The following is a 23452-nucleotide window of genomic DNA, read 5'->3' as shown; positions in this document are numbered from 1 at the left end:
CCCTTCACTTCTAGTCTCACCTCACTTCTAGTCTCACCTCACTTCTAGTCTCACCTCACTTCTAGTCTCACCTCACTTCTAGTCTCACCTCACTTCTGATAAAATTTTTATCAACAGTTTAGTGCGAGAGGTTAATCACTCTTCCAAGTCTTGACGACGGTCTTACACTTGTTCTTATTATTTGATTTAGTTACTTCTCAGTAGCGAGGGGCTAATCACTCTTAAAGGATCAATTCATTACCGACGGACGCAATGTAATTGAGTAGAGGTATTGAATTTCACCCTAAGTCGCCTGACGAGTGGCTAACCGCAATTTGTACCTTCAGATCAATCTTTTAGAATTCAAAATAGAGGACAGTATTCAAAGATACATGAAATTTGATTAGATTATACTGTACAGGTTCCGTTAGTACTGCAAAAGATTATTTCGGTCCGTTTAAATTCGGAAGAGTGTGATAGCGTTATACCATAAATTGATAATCTATCATTAAGTTTACATGTCGGAATTATTTCAATAGAGGAGTGGTCTGTCATATATTTAGGGGGATGTTCTATGGGCAATGTTCCATTACATTTTGCCCTAACGGAAACTATTTTCGAAGTATGATTTTAGTATTTTAGGGATAACCCTTTGAATTACCATTGTCATTCAGTTTAACTGAATTTAAGGAATCTTTACTTGGAAAGAGGGCTCCGGACGGCAAAATGTCATAGAACATTTTTGACTCAACATCACCCAAAGAACATTCCCCCTTAATTTATGGCAGACATCAGAAATACTTTGTACACTTCTCTACAAGCCATGAGCGGTGCTATCAGTGAAAAATTCTCTCGAAGACTTTTGAACGCACCGCTCGCTGACTTGAAGGGCAGTGGCAGCTCGGAATGATTCACCATAGACCTAGAAAAGAATACTTAAAGAGGGGTATTAGCTTATGGATATATTGCAATATTTACATTAATTAAAATAATGTAACGATAAATGTTTCCCTTGACGATTGTTAATTATTAAACTAAAAATAACCGCATTCAAATCAAAAGACTTAAATTCATTTGAAAAAATATTTGATTAATTTATTGATATTTGAAATTAGATTGACAATAATAATTGGTTTCGAAAAATGAAACTTGTATAAATTAACTTCTTGCTGAAGAATTATTTAAATTACGGAGATTGCTTGTTTAAGAACTTGGTTTGTATTGGTACACGGTGGAGTCCTTAAACCCAAGAGTGAAAAATTAGATTTTAATTTTAACTGGACATTAAAGATACTTACTTGACCACCCATTCTAATTGGAAGACATTTATCATCGATGTATTCTTTAATGGAAGTTTTGTTGACGAAGACAACTCTATGACGGGCGTGTTTTGGCAACAATGGCTTGATCACCTTCCAAATGGCTGAAATATTCATTATATTATTGAAGGTTCCTTGGTTTTATATAACCCAATTTATCCTAGTATCACTAATACCACCACATGAGTGACAATTGGCTTGTAAAATTTGAAACTTACCGTTGAACAGCCATGGCATATCGTAGACAATAATGTATCCCAAGGACTCTGGGTAGAACTTGATGAACAAGTTAGCGACAAACATCGTTAATTCCAAATCCTGCATATAAATTTAAATATAATTGAAGAACTTAATTGTTAATTCGCTTCAAACACAACCTTAGGGAAGTGGACCGCGTGGGAAAATCGGTCTTAGAAGTAACTCACATTTGACCCAAATTGATTTCCCATAGAACTATGTACTAATTAAGATTCTGTAATATGACTTACCATATTAGCATATCCCGAATCAGTGCAATCGTAGACAACTGAAACTTTCTGGGTGGGCGAGTCTTTCAAGCATTTCTCGACCCAATAAACGACGTTTCTTCTGGCATCCTCCACTTTCTCCGAATCCTTTTTGTGGTCTTTCACGATCATCATAACTGAAAATATCAAATTAGAAATTAAGTTAATGGCAAAAACTTGAAACGAGTGATGAACCATATTAAGATATTAAGTGCATTCACATATTAAAACAGTGACTGTTAAGGAGCCATGGGTAAGAATTATTTGAAAGACGTCAAAGGTACCACGTGACGCCGACATACAAAGACTCCACATGGAGCAGGACTTGTTTTGCGCGACATTGCGGCTTCAATTATTCCGAAGCGGTTACTTTCGAAATAAAATGGAACTAAGTTTATTTAAACCACGCCTTTGTCACGTGGTACCTAATGACGTATTTCAAATTATTTATATCTACCCTTCGATGCCCTCTTCACAGACACTAAGCTATCCTCAAACAGGTCAGGAAATTAGACATGGAATTACTAATTAATCACATTGTGTGTTAAATGCTCCTTGGGTGTATGTTAATAAACTTACTTATAGGTGAGCCTTCTTTGTCCGTATTGTAGTTGTAGATGTTTTCCAGTTTATGCATATCGAGTGGAATTGAACTTTCTTTGATACCTGCAACGATAATATAGATTATTTCCAGAATTGAAAAACCCTTTATAAGTTCTGAGAAACTATTAAGTGAAATGTTGCATTTCAATAATCTTTTACGTTTCGTACTAAGTGAAACAGTAGTTATAGAGAGAAACACAAAGACCCTAAACTACAGATATATTGAGTATTTTTATCTTTCTTAGATGTTATTTGGGTTCTTTCTAGAATATATATCGTACCACGAACGCCGAATTCCTTCCTCCATTTCAGTGATTCTTTAACCATGGCGGTAGATTTGTCAACGTCGCCTTGATTATGAATCAGGAAACGTTCGCAATAATTGTCATCGGTACGAAATTTGGTCACGTCCATCTCATCGAAGTCGGCTGAAATTAAAATCGTAAAACTTACAAGAATTCTTCACCGAATTGATTCATCTTTAAATTAATATATTAGTATTAAAAATATTAAATGGAACTTTAGAAGCCAAATAAATACTTCTCACCTCATATTTTATAATTGAACATTTTTTGGTCTATTTTATGGTTTAAAAGTCACTATTTGAACTATAATCATTCAATTATAAAATTTTGAATAACCGATGGAACCTACTAAAAACCAGTTGATTTCTAAATCGATCTTTGAACACCCCAAAACGTAATCCACCTCATTAAAATTAGACTTTGTAAAGCAATTGTGAAATTTAAAATATCAGTTTCAAAAAATTCCGTGTAACGCTGCCTTAATGCATAGTATTAAGTATTAAATTAAACAGCTTATTTTCAAATAATAAAAAAAACACTAAATATTTGAAGGTCAAATCTTAATAAATTATTAAGTGGATTTTAAAATAAAAAGTTGATTATGAAGAATTAGCTTGTTTGGCAGAATTTACCGATTTCGGCACCGATAGATGATTGATCAATTTAAATTTTAAATTGAGGAAGTGATAAAATTAATTCATATTCAATTTTAATTATAGGTTTATTTGTATATTTTTATTGACGTCAGAGTCAATAAAACAGCGTCTCACGTTCAAGTGTACTTAGTGGAAGAATGTTTAGACAAAGCACATTTAAACCAAGATAAAATTCGTATTATCTGATTACATTACTATGACCAAAAGCTCATTTAATTTAATGCGGCGCTAATCTTAACATTCGATGATTTTAATTCATTATAAACACTACCTCTTTGAAGTAAATTGCTAACTGAACCCGAAATTACAGACACCTCTACATTAAATAAATATTTCATATTACAGACTATAAAATTCTTTTAGGTGAATATTCATTTATACCAATAAATAACCTATTAAGAAACAACGCATACTAGTGACGTCACGCATAATAGATTAAAATCTTTTCTTAACGTTAGGAAGGTGAATATAAAAGGAGTAATAATTAGAGGAATAGAAGGTTATTTGCTAAAACATCACCAACGATTTACAGCCTCTTCTGGAAAATTTTAATAAGTTTAGACTTTGCCTTTAATGGACGTGGTTTCTCGCAACTGCCTTAAACTGAAGCTCAACTTATAATGTAGGCTACATATTATGCAATCAATTGCAGATATTCTGCTTCTGATTTTACAAGTATATGCATTAAGTTACGATCAAAATTGCTAGTCATCACTCAGAATATTTTCTACTGAGGTGTGAATGAATGACGCATTTTTGGCTAAAAAATTGTGTAAAATAACCTTTGAACTTTAGCATCTGAGCGCACAAATTAAATGCATAAAATCAGTCTAAGAACGCCTTTAATTAAGTAAACTAATTAAGGAAACCGTTTATTAGAAGAGAGGCACGAGTCTAATCTACCACAAACTTCGATTTAAAACATTAAAACTAAATATAATTAACTTGAATAAAGTACAATACAATAACCGACAAAAAACGAACTACTCATTAAGTTATTTACCATTGACACTTCATAATTACAATTACATAAATTAACCTAATTAATTTTATCGTAAATAAACTTACCCAATTTCGCCGTATCTTCAAGGACATTCTTGCGTAGAGTCTCAATGTGTTTCTTATAATCTGGAGCGGCAGTTGAATCCATTCTTAAGTACTTAGTAATGATTACAAGTTGCGACTAACACCGAAGACACGAAGAAGATACCGCGCAATAACCGAAGCACCAAAACAAAGACGTTTACAAGACGACAATCAACTGCGATATGACTTTACTAATCAAACCAACGCACGGAAGAAACCTTCGACGAAAACTTAAAAAACATCAATTTTAAACGACAGGCCATAAAATTATCGTTTACAAAATACCGTTTTTTATTGCCCTCGAGCAATTTGTCACCAAGGAGAAATATTTAAAGGGTCGTATGTTAACATCACGCACTTTTAGTCAAGGTTTTAGCTTCACTTCCATTAAACTAAATACTCCGTGCTCTACTAAAATGCCAATGGAAAATAGCATCATTAAGGAAAGTTTTTCTTAAAATACTAGTGATTTAAAAAACATCAAAGGTACTATGTTCCATCAAAGCTTACATGCCAGAGATTTTTATTTTAAAGTAGATATGCAACTAACCCTTATTTGGTTTTCAATAATCTTTCTATTTTTTATAGACTATTCCATAAATTACTAGAAGAGAAACCAACACATCGTTAAGCCTTTGTTGTTTTAATTTAATTTTATTTTTCGCGGGCTTTTAACGATAGTGTAGAGGGCGCATATACGTATGGTCACGTGATTAGCAATTAGATTATATACGTATTATTTTTTGAGTTTAGTTAGAAAACCGATGCAATAATTATTATTCAAGTGCAACGTTAAATTCATTTCACATTTGAAGTTCTTTAAAAATGGCAGAATATATAACCGCTTTGCACGATGCGGCTTACCAGGGCAAGATCGATGTCCTGTTAAGTCTACTTGGTCAAGGAATTAACGTTAATTCCACGGAGGAACAGCACGGTTGGACGGCGTTAAACTGGGCAGCCGCTTACGGCAAGACGGAGACCCTGAAGTCACTAATCAGTTACGGAGCCGACGTCAACATCGCTGACCATTACGGTCTTAGTCCTTTACATTGGGCATCTCTCAACGGACACAATGACGTAGCCCTTATCCTGATGGATTACCGTGCCAACATAAACGCCTTAGCCAATGATGGATCAACTCCTCTTCACTCGGCGGTCATGGCAAATCAGAGGGTCATGGTATGGAACCTGTTGATCAAGGGAGCCGATTGCTCCGCCTATGATCAGTTTGGGAGGTCACCATTGGATATCGCCGAAGAGAAGTGCTTCAAAGACATCGCCCATATGTTGAAGAATGCCGAGAAGAAATCCGTAACAGTTTGCGTGGAACGGGCCTTGGCGCCTTTGTTGTATCATGTTGTGGAATTGAGCTCAAAGCTGGAAACTCTCGGAGACGGTGATGGAAGGTTGAAGGAACAAGTAAATCAATTGGTAAGTTGGCTTAGCTTACCCTAGATCAAGGGTAGATTAGGATTATAGTATATGAAGGTCATTCTGAATTTCTTAGAATTGTTTAAGGCTAGGAATACAGGGGAGGGACACGTAATTACTTATTCGATAGTCCTCATTAGGACTTTAAGTTCCTGACACTATAGTAAAGCAATTTTCCACAGGCTGGCAGTAACGTTCTAATCAACGAATACCTCGATCGACAAGAGAACGAGAAAGCCGAGTTACGCCGTACAATTACCAGTTTCAACAAAACCTTGTCGGAGCTGAAAAAGACCATTGAAGAACACTCCATCAAATTCAAAATGGACATCCACGACTTGACCAAGGATGTACGCCGACTGGAACGTCGTTTCTACGATCGAGATTTCCCCCAAGTTGATCCTGGATACCAGAACACTTGGTCGGACTCGGGTCACTATGATAGTTACGAGAAACCAAGTTGCCCTCAAGCGGACTTCGATGACCTTCAACAGAATGATCTGGACCAGGATAGACTCAAGGACACCATCGTCATCATTGGCATTGAAGAAACTTTGGATGAAGATTTGGTATCCATACTGAAATCATTGGCCAAGGTCTTGGGGGTCGAAATGGAAGAGGAAGATGTCGTCAAAACCCAGCGAACACCGGATGTCAGCTGGGAGAATTTCAAACCAAGGATTATTGAAGTTCAGTTTAAGGATGGTGAAATTGCCCAGAATTGGATTGCGGCTTTCAAGGTTATCATATGTTAATAATCCTTAAGGTATCGTGTTTGTCTGGGTTTCGATTCCACAGAAGTGGGCATGGGACTAACAATGCTTAGTTTAAGTTCGGTTGGGTAGGGTTAAACTCTCTTGTTCTCAAAAACAATGACTCGAAACTTAGGCAAGAACGACACCTGTTAAGAAGTTAGTGGGAATGTGATATGTAAGTGGTACCTTAACCATTTCTAGGCCAAAAAGACTTCTGGCATTGTGGCTACCAGTGTGGACCCTTCGCTAGCACCTCACCAGATCTTTGTCAATCAAAAACTGACCGTCTACAACCGACAACTGCTGAATCGTACCAAAGAATTCGCTCTAGTCAACAATTTCAAATTTGCCTGGGCACAAAATGGAGCTATTTTACTTAGGAAAGACAATAGAGGTCCCACCATTAGAATAAGGTCGCTGAAGGATTTCCCCATGGAACATAACTTTCAAGCATGTTACACTTTCTAAATTGATAATTTTAATTAACTTATGAGCTTGCACTTATGATGGATTTATTTGAAGAGAAAAAGTATCAACGATAATGATTGTTTCACTGTATTAAAATTAAAATTGTAAAATTAGATAATGATATTAAGATATAACTGCTTTTATGTGTTTTAAATTGAATTATATAAAAGAAATTAAAGAAATTTTGTATATTTATAATTATTTGAGAAATAAGATAATAAACCTGAATTTGATATAAATAATTTTTGCTAATTTCTTAGATGTTTCTTAAGTATCATTTCCCATTCCGTTGTTAAGAGTCACTGAACAAATTCTTTCCTACATAGACTTACATTTTCTTTGACTTTGTTATACTACAAATTTAATATTTCACTGAAGAGGCCCATGTTTGAAATCTATTTGATTGCCCTCAATTGATGTGAAAACTTAACTTTGATGCGATAAATTTAAGAGTTTCTGTAAGGTCAAATTGGGAGATATTATTTCACAAAAAATGTATATTGATACTTCTTACACAGAAAATAATTAATGGAGGAAACAACATTTTATAATAAAACATGCTATGCAAATAAAAAATTACTGATTTGACTATCTTTATTGAAACCCTGACCTCTTTCAATAAGAGTTTACATAAAGTCATAATATTGCCGGGGGGAAAAGCAGGGCGTTCTACCCTCAGGCGAAAGGAGTTCATAAATAGGCATATTCAATTATCATACGAAGTGAGATTGGTACCGACCATTTCGATGTAACTAAGAGGGAACGACACGGGGTAAAACTTTGCCTTCCATCTCACTTTTCGGCGCATGCGCCGTGGTGTTTTTGTATCATGAGAGTCCGCATAGACGGATGGCAATGTATCAACCCCCTTGTTATGTCCCGATACTGAGGGTTGCTTACAAACGTATTTACTTCGAAAAGGCCTATTGTATTTTAGCGTCAAATTTATTGACTTCTTCCCATAGGACCTCTCACTGTTACTTCCCTTATCTTGTTGCTAGAAAATTCCATGTTTTATCATGCCTAATAACAAAATAAAAAAAATCTTCTCTTTAAAAAATGGCCGTACGTTTATCTTGGTAAGTCTAACATTTTAAAGCTACGAAAATTAAACAAGAAACGTACTTTGTTTACGTTTTGACAAAGCAATTCATTTGGATTCTGAATTTGATCGTAATAAGTTAGAAGTAAAATATTTATTCATTTAATTGAATATAATTCTAACTAATTTAAATCTTAAGGATAAATACATTTAGTTATGGATAAAAATTATATTTACGATCAACCGTCATCAACGGCTTCCTCAAGTTCACGAGAAACTCAATCGCTGATTGACGCCACTGCTTTGAGCTTGGAACAAAATTTAACGATAACGACCAATAGCGATTCAAACTCACCGGCACTTATTGGACCTTCTACTTCGCTAGGACCTTACTCACGGGCTCTTATTAGCGCTGTGACTTCGCTGGGACATTCTGGCGCCTCGAGTTTGCAGGGACATTCCTCACAGGCACTTATTGCACCTTCGAGTTCGCAGAGACGTAACACGCAGCCTCTTATTGGACCTTCGACTTTGATAGGACCTTACGCGAGGGCTATTATTAGCGCTTTGAGTTCTCTGGAACATTCATCACCGGCTCTTATTGGTGCTTCAAGTTCGCAGGGACATTCGTCACCGGCTGTTATTGGCCCTTCAAGTTTGCAGGGACATTCGTCACGTGCTGTTATTGGCCCATCAAGTTCGCAGGAACATTCGTCACCGGCTGTTATTGGCCCTTCAAGTTCGCAGGAACATTCGTCACCGGCTCTTATTGGTGCTTCAAGTTCACAGGAACATTCCTCACCGGCTCTTATTGGTGCTTCAAGTTCGCAGGGAAATTCCTCACCGGCTCTTATTGGTGCTTCAAGTTCGCAGGGAAATTCTTCACCGGCTCTTATTGGCGCTTCAAGCTCGCAAGGAAATGCATCTTCGGAAAATAGGTCGTTGCCCGTTAAAAGGTGGTATTATGTTCAGACTCCAAGAGGTTCTTATATCGTTCAGAAACATCCCACACGACCTACTTTGGTCGTTCTTTCAAATTCAGGAGGCAGTAAAGAAACCCTTAGAAATATCCAACAAAATACTAGATATTTTCCAGTCTGTCTTACAAACGCGCATGAATATTCTGACCTACCAGATATTCTGACTGTTAAAAGGCTGCGTAGACGCGCATCGCATAATGACCTATGCGCTACCGTTGCTTGTGAAAATTCACGCTTACCAATATCGGGATCTTCAAGCTTTCAAAGAACAGTTGGGACTTATCGTTCACCACCTATAATGAGTGTAACTATTCAACCTAATATTGCGTTGTCGACTTCCGGTATTGGCCTTTCAACAGCGAGTGCACGAGAAAACAGTAGACAGCCAGGAAGTTCTGGTCTGCCAACTGAAAGCAACGTTCAAAGTCTGGAACAAAGTATAATGGCTATAAATTGTGTAGCGAATGTGGCGGAGCTTCGTGATCGATCAATGATAGAGTCTTCACTGATCCAAAGACAAATCAACTCGTGGTTGAATTCCTTTGGTTCTTCAAACTCACGAGGAATAATGAGTGTTACAAGTATGCAGCAAGACACGTCGCCATCGGATATTAGAACAATCCAATCGCAAGGATCATCAAGTTCGCAAAGTGACGTTTCTTCATCAAACTCGCGTCTGAGTTCCGGCGAAACTAGCATTTCAAGAAGGCCACGTTCGAAGAAAGACCTGCTAAATGTAACATTCCCCATTACAAAGAGTGGTTCAAAATGGGGAAAAAGCAGTTCAATGCTGAAAAGAAGTTGTTCGTTAGCAAGTACCGTCAATTCAAAGTCACCAAGAAAAGAATCTATCTTGTCTAGGCCTATCGTACCATGTCTGGCAGAAAGGTCTTCAAGGACGCAAGTAGGGATCTCTTCGACGTACTTACCGCGTTCTTTGGAGTTGGCGAATTTTGTTGGTGGTGTGGGTGCCACTAGCAGCAACATCCGTTGCAACGCTTGCCACGCAGAATTTAAAGAATATATGCAGTTGGCTCTTCATCTTGTGCAAGCTCATGGTGTGAGATTGTACTGTTTTTCGTGCGATATCTGCCGAAAGGTATTCTCAGCTTTTTCTAAGACTGACGAGGAAAATCACATGAAAGAACACCAAGCCAAAGGACATCAACCTAGCCCAATCTCCTTGTTACTAGATTTGGAAGGAGTAAGTAGAAATAATGAATTGACCTTGTTTTTATGTAGTTTGGTTTAATTGCAAGCCTTCTAATGTTTAGTTGCGACAAGGAGTACTACCTGATTATTTAAGAAACGCTCCCGTATCCTGTATTGATATCTCAAATTTGACTAAGAGATTATCGGATCAAGTAAAACAAAGGATGAACTCTGAAATGAAACAACGAGCTGCAAGGAAATCCGTAACTCCCATAAGTGCACCAATTCCCAAACCTCGCGTGTTTAGAACTCAAGGGCTTAGCGTTAATTGCATCAATCGTAACCTGCCCCTTGAAGCGAGACACAGAGCCTTAACGGCAAAGATGCATTCGGTTGTAAGACAAGGTGACGAATTGTTCATGTATTGCAAATGGTGCGATGTCAACATCAAGTGCACAAGAGAACTCAACCTGCACACCCATTCGAAAATGAATTACTTAATTTCGAAGCCATTCCAATGTAAACACGGCAATTGTACCAGTCATTTGAGCAATAAGTGAGTATGGAATTTTTGGCAATAAGATGGCAAACTGACCTCCCCCTCCCATAGTAAAAATGGTGCGTTAGGCTTACCGAATATGATTTTTTAAAGACTGTAAGACCTTGAACTTTATCTTGGAACTCACGTGATAATTAATCACGTGTCCTCTTTAGATATTTAGCTCTGGGTCATTTGAGGGTTCACCAGGTGTACCTGAGATTTGAAGAATTATCGTTTCCTGATGTTTCACCCCAGTATTTGATTGGTGCTGCTACTCCTTTGATGATAACATCCGTTAAAAACGATCAAGGTCAAACGTCAATTCTAAGTGACTTACCTTCATCCTTGGAATCTTCTAATTTACGTAAGTTTGCGTTTTTACCAGGGATAGATTTAATTTTAGAAGTAGGAATGGAGACGGTTAGTATTTACTTCAGTCCGACTCATAGACCAGCCAGTATAGAGCCCCTCCCTCCAACACGTAACGATAACTTTAAATTATTTTATTGGCTCGCTTAAACTACGCTTTGATGACGTTGCTGACGGGGACGGCGAAAAATACGTAATTCCTTTCTACCTCTGTCGCTATGACCCACCTCTTCATACCTCTCCGTCCCGTGGAAGGGGGTCCGGGACTTTGACGTACGCCCAGAAATTACTCTGTTCTCCATTCCTACTTCTAAAATTAAATCTATCCCGGTGTTTGGCAATCGCTATAGATGTTTTAATCTAACCGTGACATTCACGGAATTTCTCTGAAATAGCCGTGGAAAGCAATGACCCTGAAAACCCGCTCCTTAAAGCTGACCTTACTTCAACACCTACAAGTGAACTTCCCCATCCCGTTAATGAACCAATAGCAGCAGGGACTGATGAACCCCAAGTGGAATTTATCGGCGAAGTTGTAGAGGTTCCGTTAGAAGAAATGGATTTAGATGCTGGACAAGCTGAGGAAATAATTACAGGCATGATTGGATTGGATGACTTTGAACCGAACGTAACGACTGACGAGAACCTCGAAGACGAGGCTTAAAACATTTTTATTTCATTTAAAAATAGACGAAGTAAAGGTAATGACCTTTACGTTACAAGAATATTTTATGGTTTTTATACGAAATATAAAATTTTACCAGAAATAAACGAAAGCCTAAAATTTTAGCAAAATAAATTAAGTTGAGAAAGTAAAATTTGGTTTGATATATAATTGATGTAATTGATGTCATTAACAATTTTTTCGATTTAAATTTTACAATTTAAGAAATTATTTTATTCAAATAATAATAAAAGGTCATTTGCTGTCGTTAAAAGTAAAAAAGATTGGTTTTGGCAATTTGCCACCAAAGAGCAATATTTAATAAAGCGAGAAAGGGAGCTAGAACTCTACTATCAAAGTCATTCTAAATTTAAAGAAATGGTGAGAATGAAACAAAATGTTTTCCCCTACGCTCTGTGCTCTGGGATTGCAAAAAAATTACTTCCGTCTGGCGTTTAAGCATGGCTTCCTTTTAACTCCCCACCCCTAAAATTAGATTTAGTCACGTGATCTGGCGGACGGACTCGTGAAACGTTCTCCTACGCTTGTCTGCTCGGTTCAAGGGTGAACAACACGTTTTTTTTCGGGGCAAGCCCAAGTCGCGCCCGTAATTTCTTCTTTCATTTATTTCGTTTTAAAATTAGTAATGAACGCTGTTAATTTCCAGTGTGAAATGCAATCAAATACCCACATTGTGACAAAGAAGGTAAGTTTGAATAATAATTTTAGAAACTAACCGCGTGAGCATGACGTAGGCCAATGTGTAGCGTAGATGATATTATGATATACTATAATTGTAGTTCTGTATGAGTATTTGTTGAATTTGTAGGCAAATTTTACGAATAATTTGAGAATTAAAATTGAAAGCGCGTGGGGTTGGAGATAACCTAAGCCTTATAGCCTAAGCCTAACCTCATGGTGTGTTACTTTTCTTTACAAACCAAGGCCTAATCTAACTCACTACGAGGTCAGGTTACCATCACGTGACGTCGAGCTAAGCTTAGCCTTTTAGTTTTTTATGGCGAATTTCCCAGACTCTAAAATGACGGTCGATATTTTTTAATTCTTTTAAATTTTAAGGCGCTTTAATTTGTTTCTAATCGTGAGATTAATTTCCACTATAATGGATCCAATCAGACCGAAAACCAAGACCAAAAATGTGGATTTTAAGTCTCTTAAGCAAATATAATGCGCTTGTACGCTGCCGCCATTGGTCTCCGTCGTTTCGACGTGATTTTTCGATCGACGAATATTAGATTCGTCTCGTTCCCATTTTAATAGCTGACCTCGTTCCTTCAATAATTGAATTCTAGAAATATCGTAATGCAAAATTAAATCGACGAACAAGTTTCTTGACTTAAAAATTTAAAATTAATGTTTGATCACACTAAATATAGGCCTAAATTAGGTATACCCTAAAGTATAATATAATTATTTCATGCTTACATTTCGTTAAAACAATATTTACAAGTGAAGTTTTTCCTAAAACCCAACGCTGTACTGTAGAAATACAACGATTCTTTTATAATATTGAGATTAAAATGCAGCTTTAATTTTTCCATATGCAATGGCAACTGTTTTTTGCCTGTTATAATTGCCGCTTTGCCCTCGGACGTTTGCTGTAGTTCTTTGCGACCAATTTCATTAACGTAAGTCGATAATTTGCGATAGATTTCTCCAGTGTCGGTTTCCAGCTGAAATAATTTGGATTACAATTAAGTGTGTTCCAAAAAGAGAGGGTAATTATTGGACCTATAAGTATAATGGGATGGCTCTATAGGAAATCGATTTGAGTGGAAAATTTTCTATGACGTTTTGTCACAAGGGCACACCGATAACAAGTTATAATTTGGACAAGTAGCGATATCTTGTTTATTAGGGAGAAGGTTAAGATGCCTAAGCATTCACGCGCCATAGTCCCGGCCAGTCCCCCTTTCAAAATACAAGGGAGGGGGACGTAAAAGGTGGCCGGGCTATTTCGTGCCTCTCCTCAGTCGGAAAATACTAGTAATTTTCGTACTCATTCGCGTTGCGCTGACGTGAGTTTTCAAGAACCAATGAGATGCTGCTGGTTGTAATTTAGAGGAGGGAATTAACTCCGGACCTACTATACGTTTGGACTGGAGATAAGCTGGAAGTGTGGCGAATTTATACCTTCTGCCTAATAAACTAGATATCACTTCTTGATTGGGATGTACAATCATTTTATCACTGTCACTGGCAGGACTTTTAAGGATTTTTAGACGTAATGAATTTAGTACAGACAAAGGTACAACCATGTACAACGATTACACAGAGTGACTGGCCCCTCAAAATAAGTTGATTATCTTGAGTTATTTACTTCCAAGAGAGACATAATAAGCTTCTGTTCTTACCGTATTAATGAAATCAACAACTGAGCTTTTTTCTCGAATTAAAATTGGGATTTTGTTTGCTCGAAGATGATTGGCCAGTTGACCCAGGGTTTTGATAGCGTTATATTTTTGGACACTAGTTGATGCCTTCAGCGAATTCATGTAGAATATAATTATAAACGTTAAGGATATTAACCACGAAGTTGTAATTATTTTATTGGACACTCTTTTAAGACTTGGATATCCTCCTGAAAGAAAAAGAGGTGTAAAATAAGTCCAAAGTTTTCTAAGGGGGGATCCGTAGTATCGTCTGCTTGATTTAGGGTTAACACGGAACATCCGGAGGGTATGTAAACAGCAAAGACTAATATTAGATTGGGCTTCAAAGTTACCGGTCCAACAATGTCTTTGTTGTTTAGAGCAATATCTAGCGTCTTCGTTGAAACGCATGCCGTCTGGTTTTCCCCTTTCAAGGACAAATTCTGTTTGAAGTGGTATTCCGAGCATTCCTCCCCCATTTTTTGCGTTCCACCGGACCTAAGCCGTTCCACAGTTAGCGCGCCTATTTCTCTCAGATTTCACATCCTCCCCGTCCCCACATCATCATTGACCTTGAATGGTTCTAAAAATTAGAAATCCGGTAGACCCGTCCCTACTGCGCATGACGCTTCCACAATTTCTCACGAATCCTTCTCAAAACATCTAGGCCTAATATCCCTGATTTTATGTTCAAGCTTTCTAAGTACTGTACCTTTGTGTAAAATGACACCGTATATAAAAGTCCAAAATTTTACACCGGACCAATTGTAACGAAGGAACATAGCCGTAGTTACGGCAGAAATTAATAAGGCTATCCATACCTGTTAATTAATTTAATGTTTAATTGTTAATGAGAACTGTAGGAGGAATATCTTATATAATTTACTTGTAATTGAAAAGGACTTAAAAAGAAAAAGTCAGTTTGGTATTTGGCATAATCTGTTAATCCCATGAAGAAATGTTTATTATCGAAATAATACGGTGTGCTGAAGTCAATGACGCTACGTCTTTTGTAAGTCTCAGTTAGTTTAGCCAGAGCAAAGTCCATTTCCTAAGGGAAATAGTTAAGTTGGTTAAGCCTTGGCGAAATTGTAAAATCGAAATCTAATTGAATTTACACTTCTGGACAGCTGACCAACTACTCCAGACCAACTTCTATTATTATTATACATTCTTCCGAAGTCTGATTTCGCGGCTTCGTTTAGTGTGTATCTGTGAGAGATTGTGATAACGTGTCAGGAACATAAGTTAAATTTGAATTAAGAAAGTATTATATTTAAATGTCTGTTGCACAACACAATTTTATTCAGACAAAATACTATACTGCGTCGTGAGTACAGGCTTGTCGTACTTCTTTATAATATCATTATTGACCAAATTTAAAGATATACATCCTTATAGAATTTTTATTTCATTTTTAATCATACGAGCTTATAAAATAATGAATATATCAAAATTGGAACCATCTCTTTATCTACAATATTAAAGAAGATACAAGCAATTAAGTTTCCGTAATGGATGGCATTACGCGTTAGGCCTCCCCACCCACAAAGCACTGGGGTGAATCCCTATTGGATGGATGCGTCAGGTGGTACTAGGCGTCCAATAGGGGTACTCCCCAGTGCTTTGCGGGCGGTGAAGCCTAACGCGTAGTTCCATCCATTACGGAAACTTAATAGCACGTATCTTCCTTAATATTGTACATAGAAGCATGGTTCCAATTGATATATGCATTATTTTAATACGGTCTTTCAATTAAGAAAAGTAAAGGTTCTAGATGGAAGTATCCCTTCAATAATTCTCAAGCATTCTGGAGCATAGAGCGAGTTTGAAAATCATTTTAGAAATCAACTTGTGAACTTTTCTTACGTAAAATTTAATGTTGATGACAGAACCTTAAGCAGATTGGCTTCAAATCCCACTAATTGCGAGTCATTATCCTTTCCCTTCAATTTACTCAACAAGATTGTCTGTAATCAAGATTAAATTAGGCTACTACAACGACGTGTTAAGATCAAAGTCCACTTCGCGTTTCATAAGAAAATATACATTATGTTTCTGATACGTCTGTCATGTTCTTTGGGAAATCAATTTTGAGTCGCAAATGTTCAGTTAATTTTGCCGTCAAGTTAAGATTGGAGTATTTTAATGATGACCCCTTAAATTTAATTAAACTGATTAAGACAATGATTACTAAATTAATTAAGAATTAAGGGGTCATCCCTAAAACAATCGAATCATAACTCGAAATCAGTGGCCCGGGCGACAAAATGTCAAAGAACATTTTCGACTCAAAATCGCCCAAAGAACATAGTTAGAATTGGTTCAGAGATCTATTCCCTCCTTACTTTCTGTCATTTCTATATACCTTTGTTAATATTTCGAAGGGATAAATCATAATGATATAAAGTTTTGAAAATTCAAAAGTTTCATAAAACTTGTCTATTTTTAAAGTTTACCTGAATATAAGTGATTCGCAATTGTTGTCCCCAACAGGAACACGAATTCCAAACCATCGTTCTTATTACAGTTTCTTGTTTGTTAGGTTTTGTTTGCGAGAATGACTTGTGTTTCTTTTGAACTTAAATATAATTACTTCGAAGCCTTTTATCGATGAAACAGAGTGCACTTAAAATCTGGGCGGCATCTTATCGCGAAAAATACACAATGGCGAAGGGTTATATTAACAAAAAAGGTTTTTCGGTCAATACTGAAAGTTTATCAAGAGTGTGTTACCGAGGAGTGAACTAGCGAACAATGATATAATAACCACGCCGGTTAAATGGAAAATAAATGCATAGACACACTCTATGTGCCAAATAAAAATATGGGTTTAAGAGAAGAGATAAGTCCAAGGTGATTAGCTCCTGTTTATTTTAATGGCGTGATGTCGTGACATCAAACGCTAAACCTTACGTTCCCTCCCTCCTAGAAGCAAATCGAAACTTGTTGAATTAATAATTAGAATCCATGCAATTTTTCCTTTACACTGTCATAAATGTCTAGAAGCATTTTACGATCGAGTCAATTTTAAGCGAGAAATTCCCCAGTGTAAACCTAGCTTAAGATGAAGAAACACACAGTGTCTTTTGAATAAATAATGAAGGCATCATTTGTTTTCTGTATAAAAAATGAAAACCCCGGAAGGAACACATTGTATAAACTAACACTACACTGTATTGATTGATTTTCTTTGTTTTAGGTCCTCTTATACTTAGGTACTTTCAAGCTTGCGAAGGATTTAATTTTTTTTTTGAAAAACAGCAATTTAACTTCTGTGCAAGATTGCTGAAATAAGTTAGTGATTAACAATCACTAAATTCTTTTCGTTTTTCTTACTATTTTGTGTCACTACTAAAATATCAACCGCAGTTACATTTTACCAGAAGTAAGATGAGACTAGAGGTAAAGAGCTCTAGCATTGGTAGTAGATCCTGGCACTAGTGAACAAATTTGAGAGGATTTTATGCCGCTTCCATCCCTGCGCCTACACTAGAGAGAAAAAAATTTATCGAGTTCCAAAAAAATTCCTAACCCCGTTCCCTCAACCTAAAGCCGCGGAACACAGACGCTGGTGCTTGAATCTAGTTCGGCCGTCTACCACCACAAGCGTCTCACCTTTTGGAGAGGGAAAACTCAGAAACTTCTACCAGAGGGCCAACCGTTGGTGTGTTATCAAGAATATTCACTTTCGCCAAGTGATGAATTTGGTTAGCTCAGTAGTTTTAGTCTCATCTCACTTGTTATTTTACAAAAGTGAAACCGAGTTAATTCATATAGCTTTATTGAAGTTAACTTTGAGATACAACGCGTATGAACGTAGCTTAAAACCAAGAACGGATTCAAGTTAACAAATGGCGCGAAAACTCTAGGCTGAATTTAGACTTTGTACCATGGTTTTTAAGTGTTTAACCGTGGCCCTCTTGCCTCGAGTCGAAAGCGTTTACTGCTAAGCCTATCTTCCACTGAAATATAATTTAATGAAAAAGGGCAGTAATAATTCGAGAAGTATTGAGAATCCACAAAACATGTAACAGCGGCTTAACAGCCAGAATGCTAATGCAGTGTCCTTGAAGGTGATTGGAGCGATTTCTTGCAGAGGTTTGTACCATTTAGCCTTGTTAAATGTGTAGGAGGAAGCGAGTGAAATGTAATCGAAAGGCTTCGTCTCGAAAAGGATGCACGCCCTGCAATTTACGAAAAAGAACAATTCACATTTTTGCGAAATACTTTTAAACAAGACTATCTACCTTAAGTATTCAACATATCTTATAAACTTATGATGAAACCATAAGTTTATCATGCCTCTAAGTAGAGATATGGCTGCTACTTCTATGGCAATAGTGTTTGTCTGGCTCCCTTTACTGAAACCCTATACTCTCTCCGTATCATTTATCACCTCAATTTCGATACAAAATTGTACTGCCTAGCCTAGCGTTTCTTTTATCTCTTTTGGAATGTTTCAGGACTGTAACCACCTCTATCTCACGAGAGAGAGAGAGAGAGAGAGAGAGAGAGAGAGAGAGAGAGGGATTTTGGGGTTGCTACAGTAAAATTCGTCCCCCCCCCCAAATGCCTATACGAAACGTAAAAATCTCCTTTATTCCATTGGATGATTTCTTCACGTGACCCATTAAGTAATCGTCTCGACCTTGGTGGTTGCACCGCGACAGGAATTTCAAAATTTTCTCTCTTCGCATCTTAGCGCTAAACGAGTTCTGACGTCACAGTAACCTGCGGAAGATGCCCAGTCGTAACCCATATTTGTGTACTTAGTGGCATGATGAACTTATGATGAAACCAGAAGTGAGATGAGACCAGAAGTACTGAGCTAACCAAATTCTTCACTCGGCGAAGGTGAATATTCTTGATAACACAAGAGCGGTTGACCCTCTAGCTAGTAGCGGTTTCTGAATTTTCCCTCCAAAACGTGAGACGCTCGCGGTGGTAGACGGCCGAACTATAGATTCAAGGAGCCGCGTCCGTGTTCGGCCGCTTTAGGTTGAGGGGAAGGGGGTAGGAAATGTTTTTGGAACTCGACCAATTTTTTTCTCAATAGTGAGGGCGCGTGGGAAGCGGCATAAAATCCTCAAATTTATTCACTAGTGCCAGGATCTACTACCAATGCTAGGGCCCTTCACTTCTAGTCTCATCTCACTTCTGATGAAACTAATAGCTCATCGTATGTATCTACATTTTGCATCTCAGCGAGACTCCATCTCTTCACTGACAATTGAACAGTCTTTTGAATACTTACGCTATATTTATGATTTCTAATAAATCTCCGTCTCTCGTGGGTTTGTCGCTGTAGGAAAGGACGAAAGATATTGGATCGTCGCCTGGATTGCTTATGTAAACCTTATCCCTTGAGATTTCTTCCGATGTAATCATGAAAAATAATTGCCTCAAAAACCATTCGTCCGCCGTTACGCTCAGATTTCCCGCTTGTACTTCGGCCCATAATTCGGGATCAACTATTTCCGAAGGTTCACCCATTCGAATTCGACTCGTTAAGTTGTTTTTATCAAACGAAGACACCTGCAAACCCAATTCAAATAGAATTTACAAGAGGGGAGACTCGGAGTCTGACAAAATGCAAGTTGTCCCCCGTTCCTAAAACGGTACTGTGCCGTTCCCCGGTTACCATGGTTACCGCTACCCCCTCACGGCAAGAGAGTGTACGTTCTCGCGCATGCGTTGAAGCCCTCTTACTCCTTGCCCAAATATACAATTTAGAGTAAATGAACTCATTCTTGACTTCACGGATTTCTACTCACGAAGTTCATGAAAATCACGGAAACACCATTTGATTGCATGACCCACATTGGTGTGTTGAATTTCGATCTCCAATCTTCGAAGTTGTCAATTGTCAAGTATTTGCTGTAAAGGTCCGTTTTGAAAGTACACGAGATGACAGCTCCCAAAAATAATGCTGATATAATCCAAAATCCGTACAGAAGTCTCCAAGGTAGGTTATTAGATGGTTCCGAGATAGCTAAATCGGATAGAACAACATTTGAAATCAGTTGGGTTCCGGATGAAGATGTTAGGTCAGGGGTCCTCGGTAACGTTTGTCCTATGTCTTATACCATAAGTACATAAGATGTGTTCCATAAGTTTGCCACTGGTTACTGAGAGCTTGTCATGAAGTGAATGAGGTAGGTTATAGATTCAGGGTAAAGCAACGCCTGGTGAGGCGCTGTTAAAGGTTTAGTAATACAGACTAAATAGGAAGATGTAAGTCCGTCAAAATTAACCGAGTGTAATCAATTCTCGCTTGTCGTTCTCGAACTAGCTCTCAGCAAGTCTCTAGCTTTACCAAGCATACTTATGGAACGTATCTCGTACACTTATGCTTATACCAGGGATAAATTAAATTTTAGAAGTAGGAATGGAGAACTGTTAGTATTTACTTCAGTCCGATTCATATCCCACCCAATTATCTTATTGGCTCACTTAAACTACGTTTTGATGACTTTGATGACGGGGACGGTGAAAAATACGTAGTTCGTTTTTACATCTGTCGCTATGACCCGCCTCTTTTTTTCATGCCCCCCGTTCCGTCCGGGATTATTCTTTTCTCCATTCCTACTTCTAAAATTACATCTATCCCTGCTTATACTTAAGGTTGTAAACCTACGTTCGAAAAAGTATATGAAAATGAGATTCCAGACGTGAATCATCATCTCAATGAAAACTTTCACGGGGCTTCTTTGGCGCCAATTGGTCATGACTAATGCAACCAAGAAACTGCAACCGAATAGAAGTTCAAAAACCTGGAATTGAAACGAAATATGTTTCCATTTCTGAACTTCTTAAATTGCCATTGTAATATTATATACCGGTTGACTATTTGTGATGAAATCGAAGGAATAACTATCGCTTGCAGTCGGAGCCGCACTGAAAATTATGACGTCGGTCTCTACGAAAGTGTTGGTTGGAATCCAACCCTTGTAATTAGCAATGTCTTGAACTGAAACTGGATGAATAACCATGTCCAATTCGGGAATAGTACCATTGAAATCCTCTTTCAGTGTCTGTACATTAAAATAAATTGATTAATACGACATAGATCAAACTAACATCGTGACATGGTGATTCAGATCAAAATGGTTGCTATTTTATGTCCGAGGACATATGGCACTGTCAGCCCACTGAATACAACGTTGATGAGTGAGCACAAATTGAAGGTAGTTTGGTGAGACCAATATCTCTGTAAGCAGCCTTTTCTCAAGCTATGCCGTTCATTGGTTAAAACATGGCATGATTTTACCATAGAGGATATAAAATAGAGGAGTAGACGGTTGTTGTAATAAGTTCATTAAATTTTATGGAGCAACTTCCAGCCCTCGGTTCGTTGTCAGACACGTCGTTACCTATCGGCCTCCATAGGGGATATAAGGTAAAGCGGACTACATTTTTCAACCAATAATGGTATATCTTGTACAGAAGGACATCACCCAGCTCATTTACAGAGCTTCCCTTACTGACTCTGTTTTCTCTTTGGGTGTATGTCAATTTTCTCACCTTAACATCTTTCAGTGTTCCATTTTCAAAATACAATTCCGCTGCTTCCTTTATATACGTGACAAAACTTTCGAAGGAAACCGATAGTTTGTTACAATTAAAATTGAAATTTCAGAGATGACCAATTGGAACTTACGTGATGTTTGATATGATTTCAATAAACGGCATGAAATATTTCATGACTGCATCCGTGTAGGCTAATATTTGTCCTTCCTAATTATTAAAACGGAAATCATTGTTATACAGAGCATAAACGTTTGTTAAGCTTAGACATTTGTAATTCAAGTCAAGAGTTATTTTGCAGTTTACTTTACTGAACCCAGAGTTGAAAATTATTTGTCTATGAAGGGACGTCCACGCATGTGGGTCTATTTAAATTGCATACAGGGTTCAAACGAAAGCTTGATAACCTCGATAAGTCAGAGATTTGTAAAATGGAGGAAGAGTCAGGGATTTAGAGTTTCTTCCTAAAAGGTCAGGGATAGGTCAGGGATTTAAAGTTTCTTCCTAAAAAGTCAGGGATAGGTCAGGGATTTCGTTTGGTACAACATACCATGATAGCTTCGAGCAATGCTAAATACTTTCCAGGTGTCTACATGAAGTGGGCTCTGGTAAACACGTACTTAAAATGGTCAGGGATAGTGTCAAAAATTGGTCAGCGTGATAAGCTGGAAATCTAAACGCGGTATTACCGTTAACCACACCAAGTTTTTGTGGGAAGCAGAAATCGTGTAACACTGCAGGGTAAAACTCCTTTAACAAGTGCATGTGGAGAGAACTTGCAAACTCTACGCCCAAGGGTTTGTTCCCAGATTTTTCCCCAGTGCCACAGTACCCTCTTGCTGCAAGGCTAAAACCCTAACAGCTACGTCACCCCAGCGTCTGTACTTATACCAAAAATTATAGTATGACTGGTAATTGCCTGAACCATTCCGGCGTGAATCTTCTTCATTGTGGTATGGAGTTCAATGATTTCAATCCGCAGATTCGTCTTTTGAATTTTATCGCTGTTTTGAAAGATTCGTACGTTGTCGTCCAAGTTTTTCCCGAAACTATTTGAACGTCTCGATCCAAGAGCTCGCGCTCTGGTTTGGCTAAAATGTCGCTCTGACTTCAAACAATCATTATGCTTTCAAAATTCCAATTAGGAGTTATTTCATGCGACACTGCCCCTTACAATACGTTATTTTCAACTTAATCTATTTACAGTTCTCTATTCGGCTATTAGAAAATTAGCGTCACGCAAGCCCCAATTCCGGGTTTAGCTTTACTGTGACAACGGTGGTATACAATCAATATTTACTAATTATTTAAGTTATTATTTGACTGCGATATAAACCATAAGCAGAAGTGAGATGAGACTAGAAGTGAAGGTCTCAAGCGTTGATAGTAGATCCTGGCACTAGTGAATAAATTTGAGGATTTTATGCCGCTTCCCACGCGCCTACACTAGACTGAGAAAAAAATTGGTCGAGTTCCAAAAACATTTCCTACCCCCTTCCCCTCAACCTAAAGCCGCGGAACAAGGACGCGGGTGCTTGAATCTAGTCCGGCCGTCTACCACCGCGAGCGTCTCACGTTTTGGAGGGAAAACTCTGAAACCGCCACCAGAGGGCCAACCGTTTCTAGGTTATATAGAGTATTCACTTTCGCAAAGTGAAGAATTTGGTTAG

At 37.7% G+C, this 23452-nt stretch overlaps 4 protein-coding genes across 7 annotated transcripts; 2 read left to right on the top strand and 2 right to left on the bottom strand.

Annotated features, from left to right (window-relative positions):
• Window positions 1-1057: 1057 nt before the first annotated feature.
• Window positions 1058-4627, bottom strand: LOC149678175 (motile sperm domain-containing protein 2-like). 2 transcript variants are annotated; one of them, XM_089836185.1, is made up of 7 exons: window positions 4437-4627; window positions 2689-2835; window positions 2384-2470; window positions 1787-1941; window positions 1517-1616; window positions 1278-1402; window positions 1104-1218 (listed from the first exon to the last, which is right to left on the bottom strand). In XM_089836185.1, exons 1-7 carry the CDS (start codon window positions 4516-4518, stop codon window positions 1183-1185), a joined length of 732 nt encoding a protein of 243 aa, XP_089692311.1. In that variant the 5' UTR covers window positions 4519-4627; the 3' UTR covers window positions 1104-1182. The 2 variants fall into 2 exon arrangements, with proteins under 2 accessions (XP_089692310.1, XP_089692311.1); XM_089836184.1 differs by having other exon boundaries at window positions 1058-1402.
• Window positions 4564-7334, top strand: LOC149678174 (uncharacterized). The gene is made up of 3 exons (XM_089836177.1): window positions 4564-5888; window positions 6071-6628; window positions 6845-7334. The coding sequence occupies exons 1-3, from the start codon at window positions 5280-5282 to the stop codon at window positions 7109-7111; spliced, it is 1434 nt and encodes a 477-aa protein (XP_089692303.1). The 5' UTR covers window positions 4564-5279; the 3' UTR covers window positions 7112-7334.
• Window positions 7335-8026: 692 nt separating this feature from the next.
• Window positions 8027-12029, top strand: LOC149678173 (uncharacterized). Of its 2 annotated transcripts, XM_089836175.1 has the most exons (5): window positions 8027-8190; window positions 8353-10337; window positions 10408-10841; window positions 11000-11190; window positions 11591-12029. In XM_089836175.1, exons 2-5 carry the CDS (start codon window positions 8370-8372, stop codon window positions 11857-11859), a joined length of 2862 nt encoding a protein of 953 aa, XP_089692301.1. In that variant the 5' UTR covers window positions 8027-8190; window positions 8353-8369; the 3' UTR covers window positions 11860-12029. The 2 variants fall into 2 exon arrangements, with proteins under 2 accessions (XP_089692301.1, XP_089692302.1); XM_089836176.1 differs by lacking the exon at window positions 8027-8190 and having other exon boundaries at window positions 8204-10337.
• On the bottom strand, window positions 11851-16892 carry LOC149678172 (glutamate receptor U1-like). Of its 2 annotated transcripts, XM_089836182.1 has the most exons (8): window positions 16712-16892; window positions 16122-16222; window positions 15371-15464; window positions 15139-15303; window positions 14965-15073; window positions 14235-14461; window positions 13306-13553; window positions 11851-13168 (listed from the first exon to the last, which is right to left on the bottom strand). In XM_089836182.1, the coding sequence occupies exons 1-8, from the start codon at window positions 16766-16768 to the stop codon at window positions 12928-12930; spliced, it is 1242 nt and encodes a 413-aa protein (XP_089692308.1). In that variant the 5' UTR covers window positions 16769-16892; the 3' UTR covers window positions 11851-12927. The 2 variants fall into 2 exon arrangements, with proteins under 2 accessions (XP_089692308.1, XP_089692309.1); XM_089836183.1 differs by lacking the exon at window positions 16122-16222 and having other exon boundaries at window positions 16712-16831.
• Between the last annotated feature and the right edge of the window lie 6560 nt (window positions 16893-23452).

This window comes from Phalangium opilio, unplaced genomic scaffold (assembly GCF_054372755.1).
Source record: "Phalangium opilio isolate 3A_F unplaced genomic scaffold, DU_Popi_V2 ptg000042l_1, whole genome shotgun sequence".
NCBI lineage: Eukaryota > Metazoa > Arthropoda > Arachnida > Opiliones > Phalangiidae > Phalangium > Phalangium opilio.
The sequence above is the reverse complement of the archived record's forward strand: the minus strand, read 5'-3'. Positions and strand labels throughout refer to the sequence as shown.

Bases quoted from the DNA above. Each gene is read 5' to 3' on its own strand.
- LOC149678174 (XM_089836177.1), top strand. From the start codon at position 5,280: ATGGCAGAATATATAACCGCTTTGCACGATGCGGCTTACCAGGGCAAG. The intron at 5,889-6,070 runs GTAAGTTGGCTT...AATTTTCCACAG, and splicing joins AGGAACAAGTAAATCAATTG to GCTGGCAGTAACGTTCTAAT. The intron at 6,629-6,844 runs GTTATCATATGT...AACCATTTCTAG, and splicing joins ATTGGATTGCGGCTTTCAAG to GCCAAAAAGACTTCTGGCAT.
- LOC149678173 (XM_089836175.1), top strand. From the start codon at position 8,370: ATGGATAAAAATTATATTTACGATCAACCGTCATCAACGGCTTCCTCA. The intron at 10,338-10,407 runs GTAAGTAGAAAT...TCTAATGTTTAG, and splicing joins TGTTACTAGATTTGGAAGGA to TTGCGACAAGGAGTACTACC. The intron at 11,191-11,590 runs GTAAGTTTGCGT...TCTCTGAAATAG, and splicing joins CTTGGAATCTTCTAATTTAC to CCGTGGAAAGCAATGACCCT.
- LOC149678172 (XM_089836182.1), bottom strand. From the start codon at position 16,768: ATGGTTTGGAATTCGTGTTCCTGTTGGGGACAACAATTGCGAATCACT. The intron at 16,223-16,711 runs GTAAACTTTAAA...TCTTGATTACAG, and splicing joins TGCGAATCACTTATATTCAG to ACAATCTTGTTGAGTAAATT. The intron at 14,462-14,964 runs GTACAGTACTTA...TTTTTCTTTCAG, and splicing joins CGGTGTCATTTTACACAAAG to GAGGATATCCAAGTCTTAAA.
- LOC149678175 (XM_089836184.1), bottom strand. From the start codon at position 4,518: ATGGATTCAACTGCCGCTCCAGATTATAAGAAACACATTGAGACTCTA. The intron at 2,836-4,436 runs GTAAGTTTATTT...TTTTAATTTCAG, and splicing joins TGAAGATACGGCGAAATTGG to CCGACTTCGATGAGATGGAC. The intron at 2,471-2,688 runs GTACGATATATA...TTATCGTTGCAG, and splicing joins GAAGGAATTCGGCGTTCGTG to GTATCAAAGAAAGTTCAATT.